The sequence below is a fragment of the Suillus paluster genome (assembly GCF_016628075.1).
Source record: "Suillus paluster strain FC165 chromosome Unknown EDB91scaffold_120, whole genome shotgun sequence".
NCBI lineage: Eukaryota > Fungi > Basidiomycota > Agaricomycetes > Boletales > Suillaceae > Suillus > Suillus paluster.
Genome location: NW_024537680.1, coordinates 67,015 through 79,413, shown reverse-complemented (window position 1 = coordinate 79,413; position 12,399 = coordinate 67,015). Strand labels below are relative to the sequence as shown.

Here is a 12,399-nt window from a genome sequence, read left to right as displayed (position 1 = left end):
CAATTGAGGCTCTTTGATCGTCAAGTTATCCAAGCTCTACAACCTCGTCCACACCTGTAGTGGTCACCCAATTCAAGCGCAGGCAGGAATCAGAGTGCGTCAGACAAAAGTATTGGGTAATTATCAAAAGCTTTTTCTTTTGTATTTCTGTTAACAAGACGATTCCAGGTAGATCCAGAATCCAGATAACATCGTACCACTGAAACTGGCCATTTTTCAACATCTGCTTGTTCTCGGTCGGTGATGATTCATTTCCAGTACTTTGTCAACTCACCTCCTGTTTCAGTGTTCAATGATAAGAAAGAATTCAAACAGAAGGATGCTGGTATGTTGTCGTTGTATTTAAAGCTAAAGACTCGACGTTGACGAGTACTGCAGTCATCACTTCGATATAGTTTGACAACCAAAATCTTGAACTGGACTTCGGGCGACTGGAGAAGATAGAGGGTGCCAAATCAATCTATCTACAGGTGGTTCAGCGACACAGATGTCAAAATTGTGAGTGTGCTCGAGTCCATTCGCCGAGATCATGTTCGACCTCCTGCCTCAGATTTTCGTCGGGCACAAGACTCACATAGAGGACTAGAGCTGCGAAAAATCTGTCAAGTCGGATGTCCTATCAAAGAACCTCTCATGAATGCGTTTCAACGTGGAGAATACATCATGGACGGAGAGCTCCAAGGTCTAGGTTTGAGCGAGATTCAGTATCGTATTCTTACGAAGCAGCTCCAACAAGGTATGTAAGCATGCCCAATGTCTGCCTTCCTCACTCATGAATATACTAGTCAAGAGGACCTTCTACAATAGGACTGCATTATATTCCCAGGAGATGATTGTGTGCGGATATCGCGTGATGCCGAACTTATGATGGTGCGCGAAGACAATGGGACAGCCGGTCCCGTGCTGGCGGCAGATCGACATCGACATTGACCATCATCCTGACCAGCTGACATCGGAGGATATATTCACGCTCTTTGAAGGCGTGGTGTTTTAGAAGTCAAGCTTCAGACTCAGTTCGAACAAGAGCCATCAAGTGGGTTACGGACCTTGTTCAATTCCACCTCGTCGAAGCTGTTCCCAAGTTCATGTATGATTCTCACCAGCAGGCATTTCTACGCCGCTAATAGACTGTCGTTAGTAAATTCATACACGGCTGTGTAGCCTGTGTCATCCTGGTGCCAAATCGTGTAGATCTTGTGCCATTCTGACTGCCCCAAAGTGAGTCAAAAGATCTGCCTCTGATGTGCTCCGCTCACCTCACACCCCCAGTGGACGCCGACATCCTGAAGCCAACCACCAGTTACCTCACAGTCGAGCACCACAAAGGCACCCCCGGGAAGCAATCTGGTGTGATCTCGCCAGCGCATTCTGATGTTGAGCCCGTCTCGGAGGGCGAAGAAGACGAGGTGGTTGACTTGGCGCCTTCTAAAGGTGAAGATTAGTGCACTGGGCTGCCATACGAGGACGTCTCAGTGGAGGTAGCAGCACTCCTGAAGTGGTGTGTGATGAACAGACACCATTATTGAAGGACTGTGTTGATCGACCCACAAGGTCTGCCGTCTTCTGTGTTTTATGAGGGACTGCAGGCAAATAAGAATGCATTTTTGCATGTGGAACTCGAGGGACATGGGAGGCTGCGGGTTTGGATGAGGGCTTGTGAGGGACCCTGAGGAGAAATGTTTGCTGGTGAGAGACTGGACCGCGCTGTAGGCCCAGCGGATTGCATTCCCTGTCCATATTGAGCCCAGGTCATTTGCTCATGTATACCGCACTAGAAATGGCTTAGCTTTTCAGTGCTCGCTACGACGTTATTAAACTTCGTGGATGCAAATGATCCTCGAGGTCTGATCAGCACTGCTACTTTAGGATTCAATGCTGGAATTTCACAACCTTCACATTGTATTGTTCGTTTCCATCAAGAGAATATCACGAACGTGTTATTCAAAGAGACCTTGGAGGCGACACTTGCGAGGCTCATCAAGAATATGACCATCAATGTTTTATCTGCACGTTTCGAAGAACAAAGAGTCGGCTTTGCTTGTTCGATCATGAAGCCGTACAGACCCAAAGTTCCTTTTCTGACATGTCCCGGGCGTTAACTTGTAATTTCATCAGATATCAATCATGCATTATCGATCAGGATGTACGAGGCTGTGACAAGCGATGCATCGACTGCGCGATCCAATGTCGAGTGCAGTGCTGTTGTATCAGATGTGTTTACTATTTTGGTTTGTCGGTATTCGATAATCAATCCAACATCTCGCTGTCTTTCAAGTTGTCAGCGCACATACTGTAGTCACTTTACCCTCATATAAAACATACAGCCGAGGTTGAAATATCCCTGTTCTACACAGGCCACCCGACGTGGGCCCATCAATGTATCTTTGTGTTAAATACAGGTGGGCCGGTCTCAAGTGTGTATCTGATACAAACAGGGGGCCCATAGTATGTGGTTTAGTAGATAAGTGTAGACTTTTCTATTGACTTTGGTAGGTAGTGTATGAAGTATGTACCTGATACCGACAGGTGGGCCGGTCTCAAGTGTGTATCTGATACAAACAGTGGGCCCATAGTATGTAGTGTAGATAAGTGTAGACTTTTCTATTGATTTTGGTAGGTAGTGTATGAAGTATGTACCTGATACCAACAGGTGGGCCGATAGTCCAAAGTGTGGAGTTTGCTATTGCATTTGATAGGCAATATACAAGAGCTATATATATATGTATGATGGAAACAAGTGGGCCGAGTGGGCAGTGGTACTGATATATACAGATGGGCTGAAAGTGTTCATAGACTAGCTTCCATAATATACATGCCAAGACCACCTCGGTCAAAGGACATTCGGTCAAATATGATGGATGAGGGATACCAGGAATCGATCCATAATATAAATGCCAAGACCACCCCGGTCAAATACACTCGGTCAAATACAACTTGGTCAACAGACATTCGGTCAAATATGATGGATGAGGGATCTACCAGGATCCGATGCAAGATACATGCTAAGAGCACCTCGGTTAAATATGACTCGGTCAAAAGACACTTGGGTAAATACGACTCGGTCAAATAGGACTTGGTCAAAAGACACTTGGTCAAAAGACACTTGGTCAAGGACACTCGGGTAAATACGACTCGGTCAAATATGACTCGGTCAAATATGACTCGGTCAAATACGACTTGGTCAAATATGACTTGGTCAAAAGACATCAGGTAAATACGACTCGGTCAAATATGACTCGGTCAAAAGACACTCAGTCAAGAGACACTCAGGTAAATGCGACTTGGTCAAAAGACACAGGTAAATACACTAAGAGCACCTTGGTTAAATATGACATGGTCAAAGACATCGGGTAAATACGACTCGGTCAAATATGACTCAGTCAAAAGACACTCAGTCAAGAGACATTCGGGTAAATACGACTCAGTCAAATATGACTTCGGTCAAAAGACACTTGGGTAAATACGAATCACGTCAAATATGACTTGGTCAAAAGACACTTGGTCAAGAGACACTCGGGTAAATACAACTCGGTCAAAAGACACTGGGTAAATACGACTCGGTCAAATATGACTGGTCAGAAGACATTGCTGCATGAAGCCATTCGGTCGCAGCACCTGCATGACAGTGCCATTAGGCAGGGTGGCATAGCCATTCATAGGGATGTGGTAACTACTGAGTGGGACAGATAGGAATGTGCTGAGACTCAGCCTTGAGACACTGGTGAGCCAGTCTGATTGGACTGGGGAGGTTCCGCAGGAGGTGACATCTGCACGTCTGTCGGTTGATGTGCTGTGCCATTGAGAGTCGTGGCGGCGATGCCATTGGGTGGGGCGATCAGCCTGACCGAGTGGCCATCTGGCAGTAGGAGTGCCAGAATGGTTGCCATTGGCTCCGTTCGTGGAAGCGGCGGTGCGATGAGGGGAGGACTGCTGAGCTGAAGACGATGGCAAGAAGATATCGGTGAATTGTACGAGTTGGTGAAGTTTCAGTTGCGTGGAATCTCATCGGCATGCGTGATGCGGCGACCGAGATCGGGCGATCGGTCATATGGAGTATAAATCGGTCAATTCTGAAAAGACAAGAAACTGAAGGATACCGTGCCAACTGCAACACATGACCGAGATACACTCTGCCGACTTGCTGTCGGTACTTATATCACAGGAAAGAGAGTGAATATACATGGAATCAACGGCCAAACAATTGCATTTGAAAGTAAGTAATACAAGTCCGTGATATACCGGGGTAATTCTGCCTGACGGACGCATGCTCTATGTACAACTATGTATTGAGCCGAATGATCAGGGGAGAGACTTTGCGGCCGAAGCAGGTGATGTTCCAGCAGAATGGGGTCCAACTACAGCAGGAGCGGATGAAGGACCGGCATGTGCTGACACCGAGGACGCTTGGCCAGATGTGAATGTGTCGCCGTGCATGTCAAGGCGACCGAAAGGGCGAGACGCCGAAGGGCCTGCAGCAGATGCCGAGGTAGCAACCGAAGGGCCGTACACACCGTTCAAGTACCTGATGCCCATCGCTTGCATCTGTGGGGTGGCCGAGGTAGCACCGAAGTTGCTCATCATCGGTGGTGGGAAGGATGGGTTGGCAACAGGTCTGTGCCTCCCGAAGCTTCTCCACCAGGCTGGTCAGGCCATTGACGAGGCTGACAGTGGTGCCGAGATCGAACTGCATGGAGGAAAGCTCCGCACGCATCGAGGAGATCCGGGTTTCGCAGTCCTGCTGCACCGCATCGACCCTGGCAAGGGTATTCTGGTCGGCGACTTGCATGGCAGCGACCTTAGCAGCCAGGGAAACCACACATTTGTGGATGGCGCTGATGGTCGGTGGGAGAGATGCCGAAGGGAGGGAAACATCTCCGGCCGCAGGAGCTGCCAGTCGGAATGACGAAGTCATCGGAGTGGGGCTCCACCCAATGATCGGCGGGGAAGTCATCCGCAGATGCGATGGCCCGAGGCTCATCGACGACGATCTTGTCGTCCGCTGCAGGCTCAGCCGGGCATCGGCAGCAGGCTCCATGTCGGCGTCATCATCACCTGTGATGGACACATCTAGAAGCAAAGGTTAGAGGACATTATATACAAGAAACATGATTGCTTACCGGTACCCTTGACAGCTTCCTCTTCAGACTCCAAGATGGGAGTCGGTGGACGTGCCCGTGAGGTTGCTCTGGTTCTCCTGAGCGGACCATTGGACTTGGACCTTGGGGTTGCCGTCGGGGGAACCTTCTTGGAGGCCGGTGCAGCCCTGGTCCTCGGGTGTGCCATCGGCACAGGAGTGTCGGAATCGACCGACATCGGTCGGTCGCACTTCACCTTCATGAGGCTGCATTTGGCGCAGGACCTCATGACCTGCCCTTTCTTGCCGATAATGACAAGGCAAGGCTCGTCGACACACCTCTTGCAAGGTGGATCGTACTATCACACTGTGAGTACTCAGGTGACCGAGCAGAGATAGAAAACTCACAGTCTTGGCCCCAGCATCGGCCTTGGCTAGTGGGCGCCCTCTAATGGGCTCGGCAACTTCCTTGGCCTTCTCCTTTCCTTTGCCCTTGCACGGCGTGCGACCGATGGTGTCCTCGGCATGCGTCTGAGAATTGTTGAGGGGTGATCGCTGGTGGGCAAAGGTAAATCTCACCTTCTTGACGCCTTTGGTCATGCCCTGTCCATGAGTCAGCGACGGTGTTGATATTGAATTCACCGAAGTGCTTACCTTGGACTTCGGCGGACCGGCCAGGCTTTACAACCACAATGGTGCCTCCTGGCTGACCGTCCTCATCCTTGGTGTCGGAGACCAAGGCTTTTGACAAGGGCCTTGAGACCTTGCGCTTCTTCCGGCCCATCTCAGCGCTTGGGCTGTCCTCTCGGGATCTCCGAGTCCCGCGGGCAGGCTGTTTGCCCTTGCCGGTCATCATGCCAGGCACAAGAAGATTGTGCTGGTGCCCGGCGGTAGGGAGCGATTCGATTGGAGGGACCGACATTGGTGCAGGGGCTGGAGCTGGGGCTGGAGCTGGAGCTGGAGCTGGGGTGACTTGAGGTGCAGATTCGGGTGTGCCTCCTGCCACTGTCAAGACGTTGAGCTGTGAAGACAGACAGAATGACCGCCGACTCACCATATCTGACGGTCTTTGGGAAGAAAGGGTGGGACTCCATCCGAGTATCGTTATCCTGCACCCGAGCCCACTGTGGGGCGATGCCTTGGTTCATGGTCGCTCTGACCTCGGCCGCAGCAGACAGCAGCAACGGTGAGATGACCGAGGCATTTCTTCCATGTTGCTGAAGGGCAGTGGACTGTGAAGGGTCGGTGAGCAAATTAGAACATCGGGAATCAGAAACTTACCACTAGCCAGGCGATTGCATGAGCTTGGTCAATGACCACAGCTGCCATCTGCTTGATGGATTTTAATCCGGCGGAGTGCACGGCGCAAAGACTTGTCGGCGACCGCCAAAGCCTGGTTCGATTCGATTGTTAAAGACATTGTAGAGATGTAATAGTAAAAATGTAGAAGATAGGATGAGTGTTGACTCTGTTATATCGGGAACTGACAGTGTGTGGATGTGGATTTGACTTCACAAAAATGAAGTCCACAAATTGCGCTCGTGTTGTCGGCAAAATGTGATGCCGCCGGGACCTGCCGAGATGGGTCCACACTTCGAATCACACCGAACGCACTTCTAATCACACCGAACAATACCAACTGGCAGCACAAAATTTTCGAAGTCCATTGCCAGCACCATGGATTCCCACGAGCATCCAATTGACAAAGCTCGGCGGTTACAAGACGAGCGCATCAAAGCCGACTGGAATTTCTTTGTCATGTGGGATCAGTGGGTGCCTACCGAAGTTGTGGCCGACTCCATCCCCTCAAAAAGACGTGATTCCTGTCGGTCTCAACAAATTTCGCATTCGACCTAAACGACCAACTACATCCCGCACCATTCAACCAAAGAAACATCCGTCCTCAGTCATGCGAACATGACCGGATCGTGCAGACGCACTTTCCAAGAAATATTTTGGCCATGAAAGTAAGTCCCCTATTCAATTGACCTTTGCTAATTGTTGACCACACTTCAGTATTTGACATGGGCTGGAGCACTGAAGCCGATGACCTGCCGACCGTGGGGACGCCGACTGGAACATCATCGGCCGGTGAACACTTTGGAGGTCAAAGTAAGTCATGTATCACCGTATGATCGCCCATTGTTGATCCATTGGCCAGCATTCGACATGTGTTGGGACACTGAGGTTGATCCGGCACCGATCATGAGCGAGAATGCAGCAAGACCTGCTGCCGCAGGTCAGTACAATCTTTGTTGGGACGATGAACCGGACCCATCAAAGGTTGACTCGCCGCCGATAGTGGAGCCGGCGACTATCGAGACTCCGACCATGGATAGTCGCCATACCATCGGCGGCCGGTCAATATGATATGTGTTGGGAGGACCGGCCGTCTGCATCAGCAGTGGGTTATGAAGGTGAGTATAGGTCATGTACATTGCCATTCAAGACTGACTATTTCTCAGCCAATTTTGACATGTGCTGGGGAGATTCGCCATCGGGCGGAGGTGATGACCTTCGCACCTGGTGGGACCACCGCACCAGCGATGAACTTGGTCAACTCAGGTCGGTCGGAAATCCTTTTTTGAGTTGCCGATACTGACAGTATGGTGCAGCTGCTAACACACAGCAGTCGTCTGAGAGTCACTCCACTGGCACTCAGGCTTTCTACGACATGGGCTTTGGCCGTGGCTCGCCGGATACATCTGTAGTACCGAGAGACGGCTCGCCTGAGCGACATGTTCGAAACCACCGAGGATTTGCTGCACCGAGCAACTCTGAGGCTGGAAAGCATCGACGCTTTATCGAGTACGTTCATATTTCAGCTCATCCTCACTGCCATCACATTGACCTCCACCCGACAGGAGATGACCTAGGACACACCTCGGCCATGGATGGTGTCGCGTCTCCAAGAGACATCATGCATGCCAACCGGGATTTGATATCGGCATATCGGGATGCACGCGACCGATTGATTGAAGCCGGTGAAGATGTTGTCAGGATGCAGCATCTGATGAACATGCAGCGCCAGATTGATGATCCGCTGCATGTGTTGCTGCTGGCAATGAGGAAAATGGGCAGGGGACATTCCCCATTCCAGTAGTATATAAGACCGAGTACTGATACCAAAGGTTGTTGATAAATGACATGTATATACCGAGATCATTGAACAAATGAGATGTATATAGCGAGATCATTCATGGCCGAGGAGAAAGCTATACACAAATATCAGTCAGATGATATATACCGAAGCCATTCATACTGTGAGCAGCTGGCCGATGAACCCATGAGACCGCCGACAACTACACATAGTCGGCATATCTCTTGGGCTTTTGCCGAGGTCTGGCGCCTAGCGAGTCGTCAACCTTACTTCTGGTGCGCTTCGCTGGTGCATCAGAGAGTGGGTATGCTGCCGATCGGGTAGCCCTAGTCTTCTTCGGCGACCGGTCTTGTGCCGCCGGTGAAGCATCTGCAGGTAGCCCCTGTCTTCTTCGGCGACTGGGCTTTGACCGACAGTGATGCATGCCCGGTAGCCCTAGTCTTGTTTGGTGCCCGGACCTTTGCTGCTGGGGATGCCTGAATGTGTTCCAGACCCCGACGAGTAGAATGTGGGCCGAAACCACGGGCATGCTGTCCAGCATGATGAACTCCAGGAGAATGATATCCAGTGTTTGTCGCACTGCCGCCGCAATCTTCATCTTCTGATGCCTCGGTCGCCAGATCTACAATCAGGTCGGTCTTTATGTGCCGGGTCTGTCCGGGGTAAGATGGTGGCAGGCTCAACTCTGACGCTCTTCACAAGCTCATCCGTGGTGGTCGGTCATCCGACTCTGACTGGCATCCGACTTGATCGCTGAGTTCTGCATCGGCGTCGCTAGATTCTTCATCGGCAGAACTGATGTAAGCCCGTTTGATGGATCTCGGTCGACCTTTGGGATGTCCGGGCAGTGACAGTGCAACCGTGGTCCGTGACTTTTTGGTCAGCATGGGCTGCACGGCCTCATTGTCGGCATCACCATCAGAGTCATCAGACTCTTTGCCGACCGGTGGGTGCATCTTGCCCTTGTCATCAATCCAAGCCTTGAACTGGAATGTTGGGCCGACTTGGTTGTCCTGTCGGTCCAACCAACATTCCAACAAAGAGATGGCTTCGTCCCAGGTGCATTTTGGATGGCTCCATGATCTGTGTACCATCTGGCAGGTATGTACTGGAGATGAATCTTGACTGTCCCTTCATTATGTCGCTCCAAGGAACTGGGACCTTCGGCTTTCCACAGCACATTCCTGTGGCGGCGGGTATCAGATGATGGTGCAGGTTTTCTGATGTCAGGCTTACTATAATGAATGGTGAGGAATGACCTGAATGACACCCTTCTTTGTGTTGAGCGAGAAACCATCAATATCTGGCAAGATCGGCAAACCCATGCGGTCCAGGTCAAACTCATAGTATGGTTTGGAACCCTGGCGAGTGCCTCCGAGCAGGATGCCATCCTGGTCTTGATCCTGATCTTGGTGGACGTGACACGGATTAGATGGGGGAAGATCTGACATGGTCTTGAGACTCACCGAATACATCACCGATGAAATCTTCCCATGCCGGTAAGATGACCTGCCAGTCCTTGCACTTCATGAAGCTGGAGCCCTTGCCGAGCTGTTCATTGAAGTCGAACCTGCCAAACCATGTAAACATGATGACCGACCGACCGACCGACCGAATGAATGCATGAACTTGCCCAGATGTAAGGAGGCTGCCCTGCTCATCCTTCCAGGATCCCAATACAAACAGTCTCATACCGGCTTGAGTAAACATCTCCTTGGCAAAGTGCTTGATCATCTTTTCAGCCCTTCTTCTTCGCTGTCTTGGCCTGGACTGCGGCATCAGGCTGCTTGATTGGTCCACTCATCAGCCTTAGCCCGGGCTTCCTCTAACTCATTGTTGTCCAACCCTTTCATGATTGCGGTCATCTTGGGTTGATACCTCCTGAAAACTTCTTTCTGCTCAGGCTTTTCCCCGGTCTCCTCCTCAATTTCTTTTCATATTTGCTGAAGGATGTCAGCCTTCCATTCCTCTTCAATGACTCGGCGTGCCGTCCATTTCTTTTGGAGCTTTATCGGTGGTTTGGCGTCGGCCTTGTGTTTCTTGTGATCGTGGAACCACTGCCTGTATTTCTGTCCACCGTCACTGCAATGCAGCATGACCCGACATCACAGCTGAAACACTTACCTCTTTTCGTTGCTTCAAGAGCTCTTTGTCCATCTTTGGAGCAAAGAGTTCATCAGGAAAAACTGTATCTCTATATAGAGGACCATCCTCTATATAGCCCCGATAGCACACCACAGCTCTATACAGTCTATCGCAAGCTATCACAGCACTATAGACCAGTATAGACATCATGAAAGTCTATATTACCATAAAGTTTGGTAAGTGTATTTAGAAGTAAAACATTTCAACAACTATAGACCCCAGTAGACCGTGGGAACTTTTTTCGATGAAAACCAAAGTTGTACTCCTTGTCAAGGGAAGTCTATCCATAGTCTAATGACTTCAATAGGTTAAGATCCTAGTGAGTTACAAGGAAAATACTTGAAATCGAAGGGTTCAAGAAAGCAACTTGACCGTGGGAACCTTTTTCGATTAAATCAAAGTTGTAGTCCTTGTCAAGGGAAGTCTATCCATAGTCTAATGACTTCAATAGGTCAAGATCTTAGTGAGTTATAAGGAAAATACTTGGAATTGAAGGGTTCAAAAGTGTTAAGGTACACCTTATTTATGTAAGCAAAAATGCGAAAATTCACCTTATGTGTATTCAAAATCCTAATGCTAACAGTCAATTTCATTGTCTTTTTCTTACTGTCATAATCCTAGTCCTAATAAGCAAAAACTCGAAAATTCACCAAGTCTTGTGTTGTGGCTTTGTTTGGCACTGCTTATGTAAGCAAAAATGCGGTCAACCAACAAGTCTTTTCCCATTCTTTCCTTCCCCCCCCACTGCCCCCTCATTAGATTATCTTCCATATTTCTCTTACAATTTTCGAGTTTTTGCCTCTCTTCTCTTCTTCTTGCTTCTCTATCCTTCTCTTGGTGTTGATGTTGTTGGTGCTGGTACTGGTGCTGGTGCTTTGAACTCTGGTAAGTCTCCCTCCATAATTTTCGCATTTTTGACTATTTGACTAATCTTTTTTCTAACCCTCTCCTTCTAGCTCTCTTCCCTCCTGCTCCTCCTCCCCCCAACTATTTTCGCATTTTTGACCATTTGGCAAGTCTTTTCTCTGACTCTCACTTCCTCCTGTCTAATCCTCTCCTTCTAGCTCCCTTCCCTCCTCTTCCCTCAAGAATTTTCGCAATTTTCACTATTTGGTAAGTTCTTTCCTCTCTGATTCTTCCTTCTAGTTCTCTTGCCTCTTCCTCCTGTAATTTTCGCATTTTTGCCTGTTTTGTAGTTATTAGTTTACATGTATTGTAGTAGTTGAAATATAATTTGGAATTTTCGCTTTTTTTTAATTTTAATTTTGAGAACACTATCATGGCAACAAACAGCTATTAAGAGAAATTTTTGCTTTGTGTTTTGAGCTATAATAGCTACAATAGTTGTGGTATGTTCCACCCAGCTATAGCAACTTAAATAGAGCTATATAGCACTATACACTGGTGTAGTAAGCCTACACAATTGGGCACTTGGCTATATGAGCTATAGGGCTATGGAGTCTGTATAGCAGTCTATAGCGCTATGGGTGGCTATATAGCCTTACCACATTTTCCTGATGCAGGTGGGCCCCTATAATGTGTTGTTTTTAGGTATCGGCCGGCCGACGGTCTGTATTTTATCAGGTGGGCCGATGTTGAATACTTTGCCCGTGTGTATCGGTCGGCCAACAGCAAATGTGAACCCATCGTGTGGGCCCATGCGAAAGAACATTTGATTCTATCGGGTGGGCCCATACTATGTATTGTATGTGCATATCGGCTGGCCGATGGCATGTGTGGTGTCAGGTGGGCCGATGGGGGAGAAAAGGTTGATCCTATCCAGAAGGCCGATACGGAATGCATTGCCTGTGTATATCAGTCGGCCAATGATGGGTGTGAAGCTATCGTGTGGGCCGATGGGGGTGAATTCCCAATGTAATCAACTGGGCCGATGTAGAATGCCCTGCCTGTGCATATCGGTCGGCCAATGCTTGCTATGAAGTCATCGTGTGGGCCCATAGAATGTGTTGCGTGTCCGTATCGGCCGGCCCGTGCAGAATGCATTTCCTGTGCATATCAGTGGGCCGATGGGATGGATGGTGTCAGGTGGGCCCACAAATGAGCAGCATTTGATTCTATC

The 12,399-nt window shown here is 49.3% G+C and overlaps 5 protein-coding genes across 5 annotated transcripts; 3 read left to right on the top strand and 2 right to left on the bottom strand.

Moving 5' to 3' along the window:
- Window positions 1-663: 663 nt before the first annotated feature.
- On the top strand, window positions 664-1,442 carry EDB91DRAFT_1254904 (uncharacterized protein; the record flags this gene model as incomplete). The annotated part of the gene is made up of 2 exons (XM_041323882.1): window positions 664-736; window positions 1,270-1,442. The coding sequence occupies 2 exons, from the start codon at window positions 664-666 to the stop codon at window positions 1,440-1,442; spliced, it is 246 nt and encodes an 81-aa protein (XP_041170800.1).
- A 1,370-nt stretch (window positions 1,443-2,812) lies between these two features.
- EDB91DRAFT_1087227 (uncharacterized protein) lies at window positions 2,813-3,690 on the top strand (the record flags this gene model as incomplete). The annotated part of the gene is made up of 4 exons (XM_041316181.1): window positions 2,813-3,047; window positions 3,071-3,210; window positions 3,344-3,456; window positions 3,495-3,690. 4 exons carry the CDS (start codon window positions 2,813-2,815, stop codon window positions 3,688-3,690), a joined length of 684 nt encoding a protein of 227 aa, XP_041170799.1.
- A 14-nt stretch (window positions 3,691-3,704) lies between these two features.
- Window positions 3,705-6,403, bottom strand: EDB91DRAFT_1254903 (uncharacterized protein; the record flags this gene model as incomplete). Its single annotated transcript, XM_041323881.1, has 8 exons — window positions 3,705-3,935; window positions 4,523-5,067; window positions 5,118-5,433; window positions 5,483-5,605; window positions 5,654-5,664; window positions 5,729-6,079; window positions 6,129-6,306; window positions 6,356-6,403. The coding sequence occupies 8 exons, from the start codon at window positions 6,401-6,403 to the stop codon at window positions 3,705-3,707; spliced, it is 1,803 nt and encodes a 600-aa protein (XP_041170798.1).
- Window positions 6,404-6,751: 348 nt separating this feature from the next.
- On the top strand, window positions 6,752-8,177 carry EDB91DRAFT_1087225 (uncharacterized protein; the record flags this gene model as incomplete). Its single annotated transcript, XM_041316180.1, has 7 exons — window positions 6,752-6,890; window positions 7,009-7,041; window positions 7,091-7,186; window positions 7,236-7,434; window positions 7,458-7,491; window positions 7,540-7,639; window positions 7,690-8,177. 7 exons carry the CDS (start codon window positions 6,752-6,754, stop codon window positions 8,175-8,177), a joined length of 1,089 nt encoding a protein of 362 aa, XP_041170797.1.
- A 692-nt stretch (window positions 8,178-8,869) lies between these two features.
- On the bottom strand, window positions 8,870-9,908 carry EDB91DRAFT_1254901 (uncharacterized protein; the record flags this gene model as incomplete). Its single annotated transcript, XM_041323880.1, has 3 exons — window positions 8,870-9,187; window positions 9,434-9,582; window positions 9,641-9,908. The coding sequence occupies 3 exons, from the start codon at window positions 9,906-9,908 to the stop codon at window positions 8,870-8,872; spliced, it is 735 nt and encodes a 244-aa protein (XP_041170796.1).
- Between the last annotated feature and the right edge of the window lie 2,491 nt (window positions 9,909-12,399).